This window comes from Schistocerca nitens, chromosome 5, assembly GCF_023898315.1.
Source record: "Schistocerca nitens isolate TAMUIC-IGC-003100 chromosome 5, iqSchNite1.1, whole genome shotgun sequence".
NCBI classification, from domain to species: Eukaryota; Metazoa; Arthropoda; class Insecta; order Orthoptera; family Acrididae; genus Schistocerca; species Schistocerca nitens.
The window spans coordinates 396,047,402-396,069,419 of NC_064618.1; the positions used below are offsets into that span (position 1 = coordinate 396,047,402).

The 22,018-nt window shown below is 41.6% G+C and overlaps 1 protein-coding gene across 1 annotated transcript in view; it reads left to right on the forward strand.

The window, feature by feature from the left end:
- Positions 1–2,549: 2,549 nt before the first annotated feature.
- LOC126259494 (uncharacterized) overlaps positions 2,550–22,018 on the forward strand; it is a 97,921-nt gene continuing 78,452 nt past the window's right edge. Inside the window, exon 1 of the mRNA XM_049956341.1 lies at positions 2,550–2,784. Within this exon, the coding sequence (XP_049812298.1) occupies positions 2,601–2,784 (184 nt within the window). The 5' untranslated portion in view covers positions 2,550–2,600. The remainder of the gene's footprint in view (positions 2,785–22,018) is intronic.

A 22,018-nucleotide genomic window follows, 5' to 3' on the forward strand; every position in this document is an offset into this window, starting at 1 on the left:
CTCGAACTCGCGACCTTTGCCTTTCCCGGGCATGTGCTCTACCAACTGAGCTACCCAAGCACGACTCACGATCCGTCCTCACAGCTACAGTTCTACCAGTAATTCGTCTCCTACTTTCCAAACTTCACAAAAGCTCTGCTGTGACCCTTGCAAAACTAGCACTCCTGGAAGAACGGATATTGCGAAGACATGGCTTAGCTACAGCCTAGGGAATGTTTCCAGAATGAAATTTTCACTCTGCAGGGGAGTGTGCGCTGATATGAAACTTCCTCGCAGATTAAAACCGTGTGCCGGACCGAGACTCGAACTCGGGACCTTTGCCTTTCGCGGGCAAGTGCTCTACCAACTGAGCTACCAAAGCATGACTCACGGTCCCTTCTCACAGCTTGAATTCTGGCAGTACCTCGTCTCCTAATTTCCAAACTTCACAGAAGTTCTCAGTTGCAGATTGAAAATTTCATTCTATAGCATCAAACATTTTAAACATAAGTCTTCCTCCTATGGAGCACAGTTGCAATTGTATACGACGCATTGTTGTCTTACATTCTCCACAATCTCAGTAAATATAGCTCATTAAAGACTATATGACCCTGACAGTTGTCGGCCGCTGTGGCCGAGCGGTTCTAGGCGCTTCAGTCCGGAACCGCGCTGCTGCTACGGTCGCAAGTTCGAATCCTGCCTCGGGCATGGTTGTGTGTGATGTTCTTAGGTTAGTTGGGTTTAAGTAGTTCTAAGTCTAGGGGATTGATGTTAAATCCCATAGTGCTTAGAGCCATTTGAACCCTGAAAGTTGGTCATTTAGCCTTGTCTATGCTATTTTACAACAGCCGGATCTAAGTCACGAGAAGCCTTACGCTCTTGCATGCTTCAGTAAGAGAAAAAAGAGTCGACGGCTAGGAAGCTACAGCTGTGGTAGCTTCGTCATACTCGTGGAACTCCAGCGGGAAGAAAGGAAGGTGGTAGACAGGGCTCGCGAGAAAAAACGGCCCTGTAACGAACTTGAGACGTCACACTGGTTGACTTATTCTCCACACTTCGCAAAAGTTCGGCTTCGTGCAGGGCACACAGGAGATCGATATGTAACTGAAAGAGTAACTATTAAGGAACTGGGAATACTAACAAGTACTTCCCAAAATATTTATTCCATAATGCTTCCCAGTATGTTCATTCATTAATGAAATTTATCATTAAAATAAGTTATCTCTTTCTTTTTCAAACCAACAACTCAGCTCATGAAATCAACGCCAGAAATAAGAATAACTTTCACAAAGATTTAAAGTCACTTGCTTTGGTTCAGAACGATGTCCACTATTCAGCAATACACATTTTCAATAACATGCCAGCAGCCATAAAATGTGTAACTAATAATAAAGTTCAACTGGAGAAGAGTCTAAAGGATTTATTGTTAGTCAACTCCTTCTACTCCACTACTGAATTTCTTAGGAGAAGAAATTGATGCGTGTACTCTATTAATAATATCACATAATGTGAATATTGTGTACGATCTGATTTCTGTAGAAATTTTGTGCAGTAAGGCGATCACTGTAAAGAAGTGCTGTAAAATGGTCTTTATTCGATGTATGGCTACAATAGCCTAAGAATTATCGTATCCACCTAAGTGTAATGAACATTATTTTTCTTTGTCTGATTCCTCATCCACAAGGGCAGTTTCATTTTGGATCTGTGGAAGGTACATTAGAGTATCTGTATTATTGTTCTCTGACATTTTCCACGTCCCAGAGGATCTGCTCAGTGTGGATCAATTGGAAAGAAAAGTACATCTAATCTAATCTAATGGTCGTGATTCTGTCGAAAGCTTGCTTGAATCTGAAAGCCCTTCTAAAATAGTTACTCGCTCCCAGCGGCAGACGGCTGCTGGTACTCGTAAGACAGTGTCACCTGCTGTGATGTACACACCATGTCGTGTATTTCTCGTGGGCCTCTGCCGGTAGAAAATGGTTCAAATGGCTCTGAGCACTGTGGGACTTAACTGCTGAGATCATCAGTCCCCTAGAACTTAGAACTACTTAAACCTAACTAACCTAAGGCCATCATACACATCCATGACCGAGGCAGGATTCGAACCTGCGACCGTAGCGGTCGCGCGGTTCCAGACTGTAGCGCCTACAACCGCTCAGCCATCCCGGCCAGCTCTGCCGGTAGAGCCTGTCTTAATATCGGCCCCCTGATTCGTAAAATATGCAACCAATAAATATAGACTCGTGCTCTTTCCGATGCTGGTCTCTAGGGGTACCACTGTCTCCGGTGAATACACGCCGTACCTCGCGACTATAAGATTTTCTTGTCCTTCAGTGTGTCACATTCTCATTGAACTTGTCGCGAAAATGCCACGGGGCAAATCGAGAGCAACCCCAGAGGCCGTTGACAGGTGATGCGCGGGGATAGTTCCAACACGAGGTCGACGGCCGTGCGTGGCGCGCGCGAAACCGGTCCGCAGCACGGCGCATGCGCGGCGGGAGGCCGTGTTGCGAGCGGCGCCGACGCCGAAGCCCCTCTGCGGATTGCCCGCCTACTGTTGCCGGCGTCGCTGCTTCGCCTCCTCCACTTCTTCCGCAGTGGAGCGTCAGAGTGCTCTGGAGATGGCGGCGCGACGAGCCCTAGCTCCCGGAATGTGGTCGCCACTGCTGGTGCTCCTCGTCGTGTTGGCCGCCGTGGCAGCCGCCGCCGCCGCCGCCGGCGAGAGGGTGCCCCGAGCCGCCTTCGGCACGGCTGTCGGGGCCACCAGGCTGCGCCAGAACCAGACACACACCACTCCCAGGCCAGGTACGCAAAACTAAACCGGCGTGCCGCAATGTCCGGGATTACAACTCAGCGGCCACGAGTCCAGCCACTCGCAATATTCACAGCTCTTCTACATGAGAAGGAGAGCGAAGTGTGTGTACTGTAACAGATACAAGGTGAACACCGTTAATAAGTGGCACGTACAGCCTAATACTATGTTTAATTGTGAAGGTACAGAATATTCGATAAAGAGCAGTATATTCCGATACGAACCTTGGAGATGCCTATTCAGTTCCAGTAGAAGAAGCTACAAGAGAGGCGTGCAGAACGGAGATCTCCGTCATTAAAATTCCGAGAGCTTACTTTCTGTGAAGGGTAATTGCTTCTCGCCTCACACTGTTTTTGTTTGTAAGGGTAAGCTTCCGTCGCCGTTGCCGTTGTCACAGTCAATATTCTTCAGGGTATGTGACCGCCACAGTTGGGTGCAAGACCGATAATCCATCAACGTTAATGAGTACATTTAACTTTCCGAGTAACGATAATATTATCTTGGAACTCTTCCATTTGGTCCGTGTTTGCACAGAAAAATAGTAATATCACAAACTGAGTCCGCCTTGATGCAAACACGGTGTAATTTGTTTATTTCTTTATTATCCCAAACTAGTTTCGGCGACAAATATCACCAATATCAGTGGTTTTTTTTATTCTTATGTATTGTATGCTACAGCATGTTTTAAGCTATTATTGGCGCTGTTTGTGACATATTTTCTGTGCTCCTTTTCTGTTGCCGTCTTTTATACTTAGCGAACATCATGTCATGTTCGTTGGATGGTGTGTGGCTGCTTTTTACACAGAAAAACAAAACTTTTGCACTTTGTTTCTCATCCATAACATCACATATGTCACAAACAGCGCCAATAATAGCTTAAAACATGCTGTAGCATACAATAAATAAGATTTAAAAAATCACTGATGATGGTGATATTTTTCGCCGAAACTAGTTTGGGATAATAAAGAAATAAACAAATAACACGGTGTTTGCATCAAGGCGGACTCAATTTGTGATATTACTATTCCGAGTAACGGATTAAGTTTTAAGTTAATTTAAAAAGAAAAAGGAAAAAAACTAACGGACTCTTTTAACTTCCGTTAACTCTCTCTGAGTTCGTTTAACGTCCGTTAGGTGTCTATTACTTACGACAAAAAATGATGCCACACCGCCCAGAAAAATTAAGTTCTACCCCTTTAAGATCACTTAGTTGTCTGCCTACGCCGGAGCCGGCCGTGGTGGCCGTGCGGTTCTAGGCGCTACAGTCCGGAACCGCGGGACTGCTACGGTCGCAGATTCGAATCCTGCCTCGGGCATGGATGTGTGTGGTGTCCTTAGGTTAGTTAGGTTTAAGTAGTTCTAAGTTCTAGGGGACTGATGACCCGGGACTGATGACCTAAGATGTTAAGTCCCATAGTGCTCAGAGCCATTTCAAACATTGAACCTACGCCGGAGTGCACACGACTGCTGTAAACAATCGAGTACGAGTGAGAATAACTAGGTGTTGGTTGTTAATTATTCTTTGTTTAGTGAGTTCGCGTTAAGTAGTACTCTTTGTTAGTGGATTGACTGTGGGAAACTAAATCACGGTATCTTATCCTAGAGCTCCACCTAATGAAAATCTGTGGCCGCATTTAGGTGATTACTTTAATTTTGTATCCAGATCGGGAGAACAAATACATTTATTTTTTAAACTGTGATTGCCTAAAAATCAACAATTAGGGCTCACACATCGGACCTTAACAGTTTGAAACAACACGTAACGAGAGCACGTGAAACGCGATATGTATTGTTTCAAGAAACAGTGATGGCAGGGTTCGGCTGAGGAAAGCCAAAAACAAAAATCAATCTTCGCATTCAGATACCGACAGCGGGGGGAGAGGAGCAGTAATTTGGTTAAAAGCACACGCCAGACAAGCGTTGGAGAGTCTTTTGACATTGCAGCAATTCGCAGCGGTGCGTCGCAAGCTAATGTTGACCTATGCATAGTATACTTTTTGTTACGAACATGATTCCTTTTCAAGTCGTCGAATCGAAGTCGTTTGAGAAGCTGATAAAAACTTTAAAACCTGTATACTCTCAAGTGCTGACGCCGAACGACTTCTTTCTATGGTGAAAAACATTTTGTCACCTAAGCGAGCCTCGCTCTCCGATGAAAACTTAAACATGTTGATGTTCATGAAGGAAAATATGCACCTTACGTCAGATACAATCCGATTCTCTTGTATTTTGATTCTCCTGTGATTTAACATTGATAGTTAAATAATTACAAAACTAAATGATTAACTTGGTTAATTTATCTTCGATATCCTACCTAAACATCCCCAACCAAAACATTTTATTTAAGGAACGGTAATATGTGTGATTCACTTGCTCATTTTACTTCACCGACAACATAAAGTTTACTATTACGAGTTAACGATTGACAAGTAACTTTAACTTCCGGTAAATCTCCTGCAAAGTACAGCTTCAACGTTTAACGAAATAAACTTTGTTAGTAACGAAGTGACGACTAGGGACATTAATTTTCTTATTAACGTTGCCAGCTATGGTGAACGTATTGTCAGTATCCGAAATTCTCCGACACTTTACCTACTGATGCAAATGGACTTCCTGAGGAAGACCATTTCAACAGTGGCCGGAACGTCGAAGAATTTTAAATAATAACAATGCGGTCTCATATCCTGAATAATTTTATTTATTTACTGGTACAAATGGACTTCCTGAGGAAGACCATTTCAACAATGGCTGGAACGTCGAAGAATTTTAAATAATAACAATGCGGTCTCATATCCTGAATAATTTTATTTACATTTTTGTTGTTGTCTTTAGTCCTAATATCGCTTTGATGCAGATCTCCACTCTATACTGCACTACCGTCTTCATTTCTGCTTTACTACTGCAAACTAAATGCCTTTGGACCACTTGAATTTACTCAAGCCGTGGTCTCCCTCTACAATTTATATCCCAGTATACTTCCGTCCACGACCAAATTGGTGATTTCTTGATGCTTTAGGACGTTTCTTACTACCCTATTCCTTCTTTTAGTCAAGCTGCGCCATGCCATAAATTTCTTTCCTCCGCAATTCGCTTCAGAATTTCCACAATTGTTATCCGATCGACTCAGCTAATCTTTAGCATTCTTCTGTGGTATCGCATTACAGAAGCTTCAATTGTCTTCTTGTGTGTACGATTTTATATTTGTTCACTTATGTCTAAGCCTACATTCCAGACAAATGGATTCAGAAAAACTTTCTAACATTTCAATCAATATTCTAGATTTCTTTTCTCAGAAAAATTTTTTGCTATTGCCACTCGGTATTTAATATCCTTTCGGTTTTGGCAATTATTTTTATGTCTGCCTCTTACTTTTAGTCTATTATTACCTAATCTAATTCTCTCAGGATCACCTGATTTAATTCGAGTACATTCCATTACCCTTGTTATTACTTTTGCTGATATTCATGTCGTAACCTCTTTTCAAGCCAGTATCAATTCCATTCAACAGCTGTTCCAAGTCCTTTGCTGGCTTTGAGAGGATTTCAGTGTCATCGGTAAACCTCAAGCTTGTTTATTCCCCTTGAACTTAAATTTCCTTTCCAAATTTTCCTCCCACACATATCTCGCGAAATTAACATTATCGTAAAATTATATGCCTTATCATAACATAATGAAATTTTATGCCGACAGGTAACTTTAGTCAAGGTGTCCTACCCAGCACTGATGTCCGTAATGCATCATAATCTTCTGAAGACATGGAAATATGTTTCTCTAAAAGTCAATGTATGTAGAAGGCCGAGATTTTTTGGTATGATTGTTATTGAAACAAATGTTTTTTTTTTTTTTTGGACCTGTGTATCTTTTTAACGGCACATGAAAATAGAAATACAGTATTGACATCCCAGCTCCACGAGCCGCCACGCAGGGTATATGGTATACCTGAAACCTTTCCCCCTTTCCGACTGTACGCAATAAGCAGTATTACAGGTACCCTCTGTATACTCCAGTTTCTCTCTGAGGCTAATCTCGGGGTCATTGGGGTGGATTTTAAGGTTTTTTTTTTTTTTAGAGTAAGTCTTTACGAGTTGCTCAGAACCTGCCGTGTAACGTATCTCAGTGCACTCTAGAATTTATACGACGTAATCGCGTTCTTAGAATAAAACCGTAACGTGCCGAGGAGCTCTCACTTTTATTTTCAGTCTCTCTTTCACTGATTAAAGTAGTTCAAGATCCTAGACCGACAAACAATACTCCAAAATTTTTCGAAGGAACTTTTTGTAAGTGGCGTCTATCGTGGGAGAACCACACTTGCTTTGCGTTTTCCCGATAAGTCTCATTCTGGCATGTCCCTGCACTTACCTTTCTACATTTTTGTGCTCCTTCAATCTTAAATATATCCGGACAGATACTCCAGGATACACGGTGATTATGACTCATTCTAGTTGCTGTACGGCGATTATTTAGCTCAACATTATCGTCTTTTAGTATATTTACTCGCCTTTCACTGTATTACCTCAAGTGGAAGTCAACTGCCTTTGCATGAAAATCTGGTCATCTGCAAACTCTTGCTGTATTTTCTACGCCAAAAGCTACATTCCTTTCTGCCGCTGTCTCGTCATTAAGAGCGAGTTCTATTTAGTAGTAAGCCTACATTCCAATCTCATACCTGTTTCCATAAGTATGTAGCTTGTCTTCCATGCTACACTGCGGAATTCTATCAAAGGATTTCAGAACAGGACAGTACCAACGTGAGCTCCGCTATCTGCAGCCTTCTTTTTCTCTTAAGGTTCAAATGGTTCAAATGGCTCTGAGCACTATGGGACTTAACATCCAGGATCATCAGTCCCCTAGACTTAGAACTACTTAAACGTAACTAACCTAAGGACATCACACACATCCATGCCCGAGGCAGGATTCGAACCTGCAACCGTATCAGCAGCGCGGTTCTGGACTAAAACGCCTACTACTGCTCGGGCACAGCGGCCGGCTTTCTCTTAAGGTGGTGATTGACCTACAAATTTGCGCGTAATGCAACCGCGGCGAAAATTACATTACGTCGCCGGGCGGCACGACGGCGTAAAACAATCGTTTCGAGCACTGTGGTCGCGGGTGCTCCGCATTTATGTGCAGTGAAGATGTCAGAAACGAAGTCGAATGTGGTTCTTTGATTCTACTGACTTACTCTTTAATTCACATGAAGACAAAAGTGAAACAATGTTCGGTCTTTAACATGTGCGAAAGGAGAGACGAAGCAGATGGTTTGCCGTTGATGAATATTCTGAAAAAACAAATGTTTACTGTACAGAAAAAAAAGTTATCACACGATCGATACTTGCCTAATCCATTTTACTTCGAATAGAGGTGTTGTTTGGCCTCCGAAAAAGGTCGTGGTACCCGAGCACGGAATATTTTGTTGCGATGTAACTCTCACAAACTGAGGTGGAATTTACTTTTTGCCATAAACTTGTTTACCACATTTTTGTTCTGAACAACCCTGTAACCAACAGCATTAAAACTTAATTCCTTTTCAAGACACCTACAACATTTTGATAAATAAGAGAACCTATGTACACTACCAATACAGAAAATTACTAATCGCATTGTTTACCACCTCCTATCGAAAAATCTTATTTAATAAGTGAAATACTGTGAATGTCCTTGTAATTTCTTTAGCATGTCATTTGTTTTTAATTGTATCTATTAATGTCTTCATGTACAATGCCGTCCGCACTGACCCTCCTCCCCTACTGCATCAGATGCTTCTTCGTTTATCAGTAACAGTGCGAAACCTATTCTGCACGTTCCATACTTATGTAAAATAGTCAAAATTCTGTCGATCTAGATTAGTCTAACCTGTATAATTTTTTACTCGAATCTCGACCTCTATCAACTCCCTTCCTCAGCGAGTAGTAAACTTTGCACACATCAAAAAAAGTTTCGCGTCACCTCGGTTCCCAGAACTCCTGAAGATAGAGGTTGTCTGTGGATATTGCATCACGGACACAGTCCCTTTGACTGTTCAGAGATGTCACTAAACCCGCCCAAAGATGTAAACAAACATGCATGAGCAGCGCCTATTAAACGAAGGGCGTCCGACAGCCCATCAGATCCAGTCATTGCACCAGGAGGGAGGTACACGGCTCGTGTTTTCTTTAGTTCAACCATGCCTAGACGGTCAATACCGCAGTTCGATCGCGTCCGCATTGTTACTTTGTGCCAGGAAGAGATCTCAACAAGGGAAGCGTCCAGTCTACTCGGAGTGAACCAAAGAGCTGTTGTTCGGACTTGAAGGAGATACAGCGAGACATGAACTGTTGATGACATGTCTCGCTGAAGCCGCCCAAGGGCTGCTACGGCAGTGGATGACCGCCACCTAAGGAATGGCTCGGAGGAACCCTGACAGCAACGCCACCATGTTGACTAATGCTTTTCGTGCAGCCACAGGACGTCGTGTTACGACTCAAACTCAATAGCCTGCATGATACACAACTTCACTCCCGACGTCCATGGTGAGGTCCATCTTAGCAACCACGACACCATGCAGCGCGGTACAGATGGGCCCAACAACATGCCGCATGGACAGCTCAGGATTGGCATCACGTTCTCTTCACCGATGAGTGTCGCATATGCCTTCAACCAGACAGCAAGCAACCCGGTCAGGCTGAACGCCTTAAACACATTGTCCAGAGATTGCAGCTAGGTGGAGGTTCCCTGATATTTTGGGGTGGCATTATGTGGGGCTGACGTACGCCGCTGGTGGTTACGGAAGGCGCCGTAACGGCTTTACGGTGCGTGAATCTCATCATCCGACCGATAGTACAAACATATCGGCAGCATATTGGCGAGGTATTCATCTTCATGGACGACAATTAACGTCCCTATCGTGCACATCTTGTGAATGACTTCCTTTAGGATAACGACATAGCTCGGCTAAAGTGGCCAGCATGTTCTCCAGATATGAACCGCTGAGGGATCTACGCCGAATCGTCGTTGAGGAGTGCGACAGTCTGGACCAACAGTGCCTTGATGAACTTGTGGATATTATGCAACGACAAACACAGGCATCCATCAATGCAAGACGACGTGCTACTGGGTATTAGAGATACCGGTGTGTGCAGCAGTCTGGACAACCACCTCTGAAGGTCTCACTGTATGGTGGTACAACATGCAATGTGTGGTTTTCATGAGCAATAAAAAGGGCGTAAATGATGTTTGTATTGATCTCTATTCCAATTTTCTGTACAAGTTCCGGAAGTCTCGGAACCGAGGTGTTGAAAAACTTTTTTTTTATATGTGTAGAATTCGTCTAGCGCAACTGCTCATACAATTAACAGTGTTGAACATTTACTCGTCTTAATATGGGAACAGAATACAGTTTCCCAATTAAGTTCGTTTACGTGCGAGGAGAAAGTACTAATTAATAACTAAACACGATTATACGTTTATCATTATATCGACAAGAAAGTCATTGGGTGCATGAAAAAAAATATTTCCTTGCTTTTTTACCCATGATTTCATATAGTATCATTCAGGGGATTCACACGATACCAGAGGCAGTACACTCGGACAGTGATCTGAACCCGAATCCTCTTCTCAGGGTACAATGAGAACCGAACTGATGTGATACGGCGAGAGAATTTTGTCTCCACGAACCTTATTTGTATCTGTAAAGCAGAGTAGCCACTTTATGTTTTGTGTCTCCGAAAACCCAAATACATACGTGAGAGATCTGAGATTACCGTTCGGTTATGTTAAGATTTTGTGGTATGTACATTTGAGACTCTTCTAATTTTGGTGTAAAACGCTCGTGAATGGGTCGAAGAAATACATCACCTTTAATAATATGATAATGTGAGTATGATAATGTGATTTTATTCTTTTTCAGTGCCGTAGAGAAACATTTGCACGAAGCTGTCTGCTAGTAACAAACTTAGTTACTAGTTTCCTTATTCAACAAGTGGACAGGACGCATCTTAGACAACATATCTATGTCGTTCTCATAAGTATCACATTTCATTAAGCGGTGCTGTCTCAAAAGTCACCTTCGCTGACCAGCAGCTGCGTGACTAACACAAAATTACAGTATTCTACGTGCCCATAAAGATAATGACCTTGAAGAAGTGAATACCGTATTGGACACAACGTTCGACGACGATAGTAAACTGTTAATATTTTTAGCCATTATAATCGTAAATAGAGTTCTTTTATAATAGCTGACAAACGACGACGCTCTTCCATCGTATGGCTCATATAAATGAATCTGTCAGTGATCAGTTATCCTTGTAGCATATTCACCTCTCGTTACATGTGTACGTGTGCGTGTGTGCGTGTGTGTGTGTGTGTGTGTGTGTGTGTGTGTGTGTGTGTGTGTGTTTTATTTAAATTTTGTTCTTGTTATAATGAGGAGGAAGAACGGCAAGGATAGTAAACATGCACAATACATTATCATGACACCGAAGAAAGGGTAGTTTAAGATATTAACGTTAGTTCAGTTAGCAAATGACAGGTGTAGCCGAGTGAGGTTTCCTTCCTGCTACATAAGACTTTCGAACGTAGACACTTATTACCAGTTTTTTGAGTAAAACAGTTGACAATAGATTAAAAAAGCCCGTCAGGTATCTATAATATTATTGGTGGATTACTGCAATACTTCTCAGATAAAAACCATCAAGAGATTAGTATTATACGTAAATATATGTTGGAGATGAAATACCTTCCGCTGCAGCAGAGACATACCATAAAAATCAAGATAACTGATCGACCACTTTGCGAAAACTATCAAAGAATAAAGTTTTGGAAACCTACTACAAGATACAGTTTACAATACTTGAAAGGGCAATCAGTAGAAGTGATGAAGTCATTTTGAAAGAAGAGCCATCAAGATTCATAAAGAGATTGGAGAAAATTACTGAAAAACGTAGTAAATAGATATTATTATCGATCCTCTAGCAAGAGATCGATTTTAGCAGCTCATTTCCGGTGGCTAACACCCAAACGTCCAGACGTCAGACACTCAGATCGGTACCAAACGTTGTATGTCGATAGAGCTTCAACCAAAACTTCGATTTAGTTCGAAATATGTGCTATCGTCCAGCAGAACCGTAAACGTTAATTAAAAGTAACACCAGAACTACGAAGCACAGAAAAATCATATCTGTGAGCAACTAATGAGTATGAATTCCGTGGATGAGTTGACAGAGCATTAGGTTGTCGTTCCAAGGATCCCGGGCTAATTCCTCTCTGATAACAATTTTTTTAACTGTTTACGAGTGAAACTATTACGTGGAAGAACATTTTTTTGACATGTAAAAAGACTTTTCGGGGTTTGTAGAAGAATTGTTCTTTTGGCAGTCTGCTTTCGTTTCGTTAATTGGCTGGTTCAAATGGCTCTGAGCACTATGGGACTCAACTGCTGTGGTTATCAGTCCCCTAGAACTTAGAACTACTTAAACCTAACTAACCTACGGACATCACACACATCCATGCCCGAGGCAGGATTCGAACCTGCGACCGCAGCAGTCCCACGGTTCCGGACTGCGCGCCTAGAACCGCGAGACCCGTTAATTGAAAGTAGCAAACCTAGAGAGTACATTTGTACAGAGAGGTGTGGTGTTCTGTCGAACTTGTGCGATAGAACAGACACCACTCGAGATGAAGCAGCTAGCGAATTTTTAGTTTCTCAGAATAAACATAAACAATGGGACAGTAGAATAAAAAAAATTCATCACGCTTGCGGAAGTATTAATAGTAACGGCAATAATAATAATAATAATAATAATAATAATAATAATAATTACTGACTGCAGATGGCAACGCCGCGTACATTAGATATGGGTGCTGCGGCTAGAGTCTCTTGTTTGTGCACATACAGAAAAATGGATCTGCAGTTGCTATCCAGTCTGCAAGATACAGGTACTGCTGTTGTGCGAGATGAGTCCGAAACGTTATTGACATTCTCGTCGAACTCTTGCATAGAGACTGTTGTGTACGTGCAACAACAGAAATAACTGAAGATGAGAGAAATCGTGCAGCATTCCTGCCGGACATCATTGATCAGTGGAATGCGTCGAACGTCACAGTAGAGGAAATATTAGATATCGACAAGCGCGCACAAGGTGGAGCGGAATCGTTAATTTATGACAAAGTGAATGGACTAGAGTGGACTTATACGTTATCATCACCAGAAGAGTCCTCAGGCGACGGAAATGATGAAATACCACAGAAGAGAAAACGGTAGTATTTTACTAAAGAAACGAGAAAATCAAACTGCTCAAATATTGGATTAATGTCAAAAAGCAGCCGAAGCCAACCCAAATATTTGCACATCGCACGATGTCTGCAATGAAAAATAGATTTCGCACTAGACGTCCTGCACGGTGTATGTTGTATGAAGTGGGAAAGTGAAGAGTTAATGTCTATGAAGGAGAAGTACAAGCATATTAAAATGTATATGATGGAGACCTACAAACACCGCCACCAGGAAGCGCTATGTGTTCACGAGGTAGACATCAAACTGTAGGCGAAAACAAAAGCGAGACCGTTAAATTTCCCCAAGATTTAACGCCATTGATAGTTGGGTCTTGCACTGCAAGCCTAAAAACGACACTGGTAGCCGTAAATTCAAATGTTTTGCTATAGTGAAAATGTACCACATCAGAAACGACATCCAGAAAATGATACAGGACTGGCAACATGCAGCTCGTGCACTCATGACAACCTACACAGACGCAGATATCTACAACGCCTACGAAACTGGTTTCTGCAAGGAGATGTCTGTGGGCCACACTCTTGAAACTAGAGGTTCTAAAGATATTGTAGGGGTTGTACAGTCCGTTCACGCGAATACCCCTACGTACACGGTTATTCAATTGCTTCCTCAGACGGGCAAACTTGCATCAAAGATGCTTGCTGTCCTTCAAGAGTCTCGTTCTTTGAGAACTCATGCACGTCATTCCGTGTTCACAACTTTAAACTTAACTGTCCACTCTCACTCCTCCAGAAAAATGACCAAAGAACTGTTCACCAATTTTGTGCAAGAAGCGATAGTGGAACAAATCAGTCGAGAGAAACTTTTGCTAATACTGGATTCTTACGGGCCCCACACAGACGCTAGAGTTCTTCGTGACCTGCACGTGCAAAATACCCTACCAGAAGACAAAGTCACAACTCACATAATTCAAGCAAACACAAGCTCCATTGGTCAACCCCTCGATCTTCATTTCTTCAGAATGTAAAAGCATATTATTCATAAAATATCCTATGCTGTTCGAGATTCGTTGAAAGAGATTAGTCTGCAACAACGGAGTAATCTTCTTAAGCTGCAGTCCCTCACGTACAAACAGTTGTGTTCTACACATTTCTATAATTCTCATCTTCACGGGTGGATAATGGCTAAACTCGTTGATGAGCCCCGACAATTCGGAACTTCGACAAAGTTCTGTTTCAGACACGAGCTTTCATTCTGCAATGCACAGGGTGGATGCGCAACTGTGGGATTCATCTAAAGTACTTCGTATACGAAAGTAATTTGCTTCACACACATCTACGTATGCAACCATTATTGTGAAGCCATTTGAGACATGGGACTTAGGAAGGACAGTATTTGGTGTGGACGGGGCCTTACTCAGTTACCGTTGGTTACTCATTTTTTTAAAAAAGAAATCACGTACACTTTATTTGGAACCAATTGCAAATGAGGTTGACAATAAGGAATAATTCTGAAATTTGACTGTTAAGACACAATGTCTAATAAAAATTTCTTAAAACAAATTGCATTCACAGCTGAAGGCCTTATTGACCAGATTTTCAAATTATTTGTTGGCTAAAGGCCTCAACAGTAATAACTCAAAAACAATTTAACAGCTGAAGGCCTGGATAGAAAATTCTTAAGAACAGTTAAACTTCTCCAAGAGATACTAAAATATTTTTAAAGAAAATTTTACTATTGAGAGACAATATCTAATTAAAAATTCTTGAGACAAATTGCATTCATGGCTGAAGGCCTTATGACCAGAAATTCAAACTCTTTGTCGGCTGAAGGAATCCAATAGTAATAACTGAAAATTAAAATATTTAAAAAAAAACAATTATCACAATCTAATCGAACCAAGAGAGAAGTGGGCCTCAGACAGTGCTCCAAGGATCGGCCTAGGAAAGTCACTCAACTTCGTAACCGATGAGACAGGCAGCCAAGAGTTGTATTCCTTAACCGGATGGCAACTCAAACTAGTGACTGTTTAAATGCAGACCAACACTCTTGCAAAATCTACATAACGTCTGGTAACCAACACAATGATGGAATAATCCAGACAAGGCAGAACCGGCGGACAGCACTGCGTCTTCAGAATCCAGTGTTTAGAACATCCAGAAGCAGAAGGAACCACTACGACCAATGTAGTCGAAAAGAACAAAATACCCGAACCACAACCAAGGAGGCTGTCGAGCTACACGCCTTACTTGACAGCAGCGACAAGGGGAGGAAAAGTACACTGCCGCGAAAATCTGTTAACCACCAGGGCAGGTAACTGGGGCGTTAGCGGCCACTAGGCAGAAAAATACCGCTGGTTGAACTTCATGAATAAACCCAAGGAATTCAATGATTAGTAATAAGAAGTGGAGGATGGCTAATTATTTTCTCCAACTCCAAACAGTCCACTTGTTGCTCTTTGTCTCAGCAATCCTGCGAGCAGCAATGCATGAACAAACGGCGTGATCTCAAAATAGTCGAGGTTTCACTACTGGGTTAATGTTCACTCAGCTCAACGTCCTGGGTCCGGTGGACATTGAGGTTGTGGCCCTCGTAACTACATCCCCTCGATCCGGCAATGCCTGCGTGCCGCCAGCGGTCCCGGCATGTCTACGCGCTGCGGGAACTCCCACCAGGTCCGTCCCAACCGAACTCCTGACACACCCGCCCCAGTAAACACTTGACGTCCTTCCAAAGATAGTACCACGGTACTAGATGTCGATAAACGCTGCTGCTGCCACTTACGGACAGACAATGCTAGCAAACGTAGTGGCGCCAGTGAACACAAGAAGAAAACGAGACGCCACTATCCCTATTACACGATGCCAACCTACCAACGGCACCAACACGAGCCGCAAATGGCTCACCATTGTCCGTGAATAACATTATTTTGTTTATTATTACTATTAGTAGTTTCATTATGTATATTTTTACTATTATTATTATTATTATGGTTACTATTAATACCTCCGCACGAGTGATGCAATCGTCTCTGTCTGTTACTCTAGGTTATTAGTCTTGACCTGACTGCAATTTAATTAAAAAGATTTACACCAGACACGTATCGGTTTTATTTACAAAGCTTCTTCCATGGTTACTCTGCAAATTTGATGTATACTTTTGTACTTTTTTGATTGTTTTATGTTAAAAACAGCGTTTTGTTTATGAAATTGGACTGGAAATTACTTATGGTGTTTATTTACATGTTCTGTTTCTTCCCTCCTTGCTAGCAGCAGTTGGTGTTGAAAGGCTTCGTTTCACATTTGCACTCGGCAGCTTTTACCCTTCTGCAGTATTTCCTGCGCTGCATTATTTACACTCCACTTTCTTAAATGTTTATTCCGCACTGCTACAGTGTTTGTGTGTGTTCGTTTGGTTTCGTTCACGTTGTGTTGCCGACCTGTGAAACTCCTGTGTGTATGTGTGTGTGTGTGTGTGTGTGTGTGTGTGTGTGTGTGTGTGTGTGATATTTTATGATTTAATGAAATTTTTTAAACTGTCTTGTATATAGGTAGAGACGTGAGAGGAGTGGGGGTGGGTTGATTTTTTTTTCTTTATTTTTTTTTTTTTTTTGGAGGGGGGGCTGGGGTGAAGTGCGGAGTTGGGCCTGGACGGTGATTATAGGCTATAACCTGGGATGAGATGGTAGTGGTTAATGGAGTCTGTGGTTATATACGTACATTTATTGTTATATTATTCGGTCAATCGGTTTAAAGAGTGTGTGGTTTGCCAAGTTGGTCTGATCATATGAGTTGTATCTTTTCTGTTATATATTTTTTTAATAAGATTGTTTTCTTGTAAGGTGAGGATATTATTTTGTTGTTGTTTATCCGTATGATTTCCATGCCTATGTCTCTGGCTGTAATATTATGTTGGTGTTGGTATAAGTGTTCTGCAAAAATTGAATGATTTGTCCAATACTTCCACGCTCTTACGCGTTCTTCGTATCTGGTGTTAAATGTACTCTTGGTTTGACCTATGTATCTTCCATCACATGTATTGCATTTCAGGTGGTACGAAGGTTGAATGAAAAGTAATGCCTCCACCTTCGTTAATTGGGTTTGGATGGGAATATTTTAATAAATCAAAAGCATAAATAACCCTTAACATGTGATCTTTAATTACCAATATTCACTTTTCACATAATCACCAGCGAGTTGGATACATTTTTGCCAACGATGAACAAGTTTTCTGAAGCCGTCACGGAAGAAGTCGACACTCTGTTTCCGCAACCACAGTCTCACAGGTCTCTCAGCGTCTTCAGCAGAAGCATAATGATGTCCTTGCAGATCGTCTTTCATTATCGGGAACAGATGGAAGTCATTCGGTGCTAAAGGTGGACTGTATGCAGGATGCCGTAAGGTGGTGAGATTCAGACTCTGAAGTTCTACTGTGCTGGCAAGTGAAGTGTGTGGTTTGCAAAGCAATAAAGTGACCCACACGTTCTTGTGAAATGCCGATTGTGCTTGCAATTTCTGTCTGAGTGATACCACGATCGTCCTGAATCAATCTGTCACCATTTTGCTTGTGAAATTCTGTGGTTGCTGTCACAGGACGTCCAAATGTTTGTCACGCAGGTGAGATGTTGCCGCCTCAACAGCTTTAAACTTACTCGCACAACGACACAGTACTCACTTCAACACAATTACCATAAACTGCTTTCATTCTCTGATGAATCTCCTTTGTAGTGACACCTTCTGCTGGCAAGAATTCAATGACTGCGCGTTGCTTAAATCGTAGTGACCGACCGTCTGAGCAGGGTTTCATACATTACACTGTAACACCACAACCGTTCAATGCTAAGGCTTTCCGCCAACTGGAGCTGTAGAGTAGAGCTACGGAACAAGCCAGTACCCGCTGCATATCAATGCTGCCAACTTTTGAAGAGTTACGAAGGTGGAGGCATTACTTATCAGTCGACACTCGTATATTCCTGATTTCTGATGCTGATCCTATTGGTTTTGGGAATCATTTCTGAATTGAGTTGTTGGTTTGGTGGGCTATTTTTATGCATAGATACAACCGCAAATACACACACAGAATACCTAATATTATCAAAAAAAAGACTGACCGATAGTGGCACAGGCTACCTAACAATCGTTCATACAATACATCCAAGCCTTATTAACTGAGAAATGTCCACCTGATGATCTTATGATGGAAGCATAATGCTCCGGACGGAAAGTATACCGTAAATTTTGTAACTGATTGCAGTAATTCGCATGTTGAATGATTTATTGCATTCACGAACGTTTCTCGTTGCTATCATTGAGCATACGCTTGTGAAATATTTTTTTCTCAACAGTTTCACGTTTTAAGGGTACTGATATTGAAAAAGACATACTTAAATGAGACTCTACATGATTCTTTGTAACTCGTGGAATTCGTGCCCTTTTCTACAGAGTTTCCAGCCAACAGGCACATAACTCACTTTGCATATATGCGAGGGCAAAAGTTTATACATTGACTGCATCTGTTAGACTTTCTTGAATCAATTCAGAACAAATTAACGGACATCGATGTTACCGACTACCCCTCTCCAAATTTCAGTAAATAACTTTGCTTATCTGGTTGCTATATTTTACAAAACCATCTCAGAGCTTACTACCTTATATTTGTGTCTACGCTGTGCTTTCTCCAGCTTCAGTACTGCTTCTAAAAAAAACGTTCGCAGGTAGTAAACTTTATAACACAGATTTACTCCTGATTTCGCAACGCACATTTTACCTTCACAGTTCTAATTACGCAAGTATAACGACAATCTACGAACCATCTGAAACTGTAAATCAGATGTTGCTGTCTTACCAGATCTTGACCATCCACTTTATTGCTCAACAGATAGCTACCGTCAGATAATACGAAAGGTCTCGCTCCTTTTTTTTTTTATTTTTGCACTGACTTAACACGCGACTTACCGCAAATTCGTGCAACGCATTCTTAATTTGCCGTCCCGTTATCGTCTACCGCTTCACTCAAGAGGAAATCAACCGAAAGTTTATTGCATCAACTAGGCAGTTTCCATACAGTCGTACATATCGATAGGACTTTCACTTCATTAGGAATTTCAATGAAGCAGTCGTTTTCTGACCGACATGACGTCGATATCTGACTGCGATAACGCTGACATTTGGTATATCTTTTACAATCTCATCTTGGTACCTCAGAATCTACGTTTCCCGAGCTGTACTGTGACGAAACTAAGTATCAGGCTGATACTGTTCATTATTTTTGAATACATTGTGGGAGTATGCAGTGAGCAGTGTTATCAAAAATATTTACTTTCAAAAACAGTATTGATCACAAATAACTGTTTTGATAGTAAATATTTGACACTATTCAGTTTATATTCCTAGTTTGGACTGTAGCAATGAATCACTCAGTAATTAGAGTCGACTTTGTACTTCTTTATTTTATCATTTTAATAACACAGATTTACTTATGCAGCATTACAGCTTGATAACGCAACTGCAGACTACTCTCTGCGTTCGCCATTCTCTAGATCACTTGTAGTGAGTCAAAGAGACACAGCTACAAGTATTATTTCAGTTTTGTAGGCATAATGTGCACCATATGACCTACGTTTAGCTACATTGGGTATTTAAACAGAGCCGCACAGTGCTCAGTTGAAAAGTCTGGACCATCGACAGGGAGGACGAAGAATTTTATTGCCGAATGCATTCAAGGTCCCACTTCGAAACACAGAACTACATTTCAGCCACTTTGTAATTTTATCTTTCTAGTGCACTGGCCTCTTATTGAAACAGTTTGAAAACTACATACCTCGTGTCATAACGAGGATATATATTGGAGTGTAATTAACTGATTTAATGCCTGGGAAAATTAAGTGCAAAATATTCCAAATTTTCCTACTTGGGAAAATGCGTAAGACTTTGAAGAGGCCTAAAAGTGAAATACTAGACAACGCTTTGTTGATGTGGTCTGAGCAGCAGAGAAGAAAAGGAGATCCGTTGTCTCGTCCAACCATAAGCGAAAAGACACTGTTTTTTCTATGCAAGTTAGATGGAGATAATAAAGATGAAAAGTTTACAACGAGTGCATGCTCGCTACATGGGTAGAAAAAACTATATGTGATTCGAAATGCAATTATTTTCAGCTTGAAACTGTCTGATGACGAAGCAGGTGCCAATGAATTTGTTCCGAAATTTGAAAACTCAGCTAAAGAACTTAAGCTGATCTGAACAAACGTATAACATTCACAAGCCTCTCTTGAATTACAAAATACTCTCTACAAGAATTCTTGCTTCTCAAAATGAGTCAGTAGTGTGTCTTTGCAGTAATGTAACAAGGTATGTACAGTTGTTAAACTTTCACTCACTGTAGCAAAATCCGACCGTACGATACAGGCGTATTTTATAGTACATTCACTACTGTACATTACATTTTAGTGTAAATTTTTTTAGTGTGTCGACGTTTTATTTTCGGTTTCACTTTTTTCCATGTGAAAATTAAAGTTTTACTGTACTGTATTTGCGATTTTACAGATCAATAAAACTGTTCCTCTGATAATCCTGCATTTATGCGTTCCTGTCATGACCGTGGTTCCAAAGGGAACGGATTAGGGAGGTTCTATTGGATCTTTAAAAACAGTGCATGGCTACTGCAATGAAGTAAGTATCTTAGGAATGCAGCTGGGCATATTTACTATTTAAGAATCGGCTAACCCAATGGAAGTTGTAAGACATTAGAGACCTCAAAATGTATGTTAGATCGAGAATACATAACTTTTATTGAACTTTATCAAGTGAATAATTGACAGTGAGTAATACAGAGCAAGGTTCTGAAAAATTGTAGCAAACTAAAATAAAATTAATCTAAAATCCGCGGGATTAGCATTTAATTGGAAGACGGCAGGAAGCAAAAATGAATAATTAGGGTAACTATCATGATCAAGATAAATGAGACAGATATTTCATATAGATAATAGAGCATTCATGATGTATAACCAAATGAGTTAAACGGGAGCTGCTCAGAAGATGGATTGCGTCACCGCCTGAGTGAAACGTATATTATTCAAGTACAGCGGGAGAATGCGCATCAGCATCAGACGAGAATCAGGAAGCGAAATTCTCACAACCTAAGTTCTCTCCTGAACACGTGTAACTTCCAAAGAGGTAATGCTGCTACGAATCTAACGAACGAATTTGTTGTTTTCTAGATAAAAACATGGGAAAGAGGTAGAAACTTCCCGTTCAAACCTTGCAAAAAGCATCCGGTTGTTAGTGTTTTCGAACATTCTCTCTCCATTGCTCAGCACCGTTCGCACTACCCCTCGTGGCGAAGGCGTTACTTTCGTTGGACAGTCTGTAATATTGCTGAGAAGCAGCGAACTCTCTCACACCACGGAAACGCCATAAGGAGGGTCTTCCTTGATGTGTGGATATGACGATGAAAAACGCCAGGTTTCACCCTGAAGCACCCTCAGGGCAAAACTGCGGGGACCGAAAGCATCGTGCCTGTGGCAAGCAGATTAGCGTCAGGGACTGTCCACAGTATACATTTCGGAAAACCGGACTGTTTCTTTGAAAACTGGCTCCCACCCAGGAGATTTCATTCTCTGCTTCTGAGATACCGTGTAAAGTCTTCTCCCGACAGTACTTGACTGCCAAGCCCTTAGAACCCAATCCCTTCTGGCGTGAAATCGAATGCTTCCCAGTCCCAGCAAAATGTACCAAGCTCACACTATATGTTATTACATAATCTTAACAGAGCTGCATCAAAATTACGAAGCGACGGGCGACAGTCATGAAACTTCCTGGCAGATTAAAACTGTGTGCAGGACCCAGATTCGAAGTCGGGACCTTTGCCTTTCGCGTGCAAGTGCTCTACCTCTCCTCACAGCTGCAATTCCGCCAGTACCTCGTCTCCTACCTTCCAAACTTCACAGAAGCTCTTCTACGAAACTTGCAGAACTAGCACTCCTGGAAAAAACGATATTGCGGGGACATGGCTTAGCCACAGCC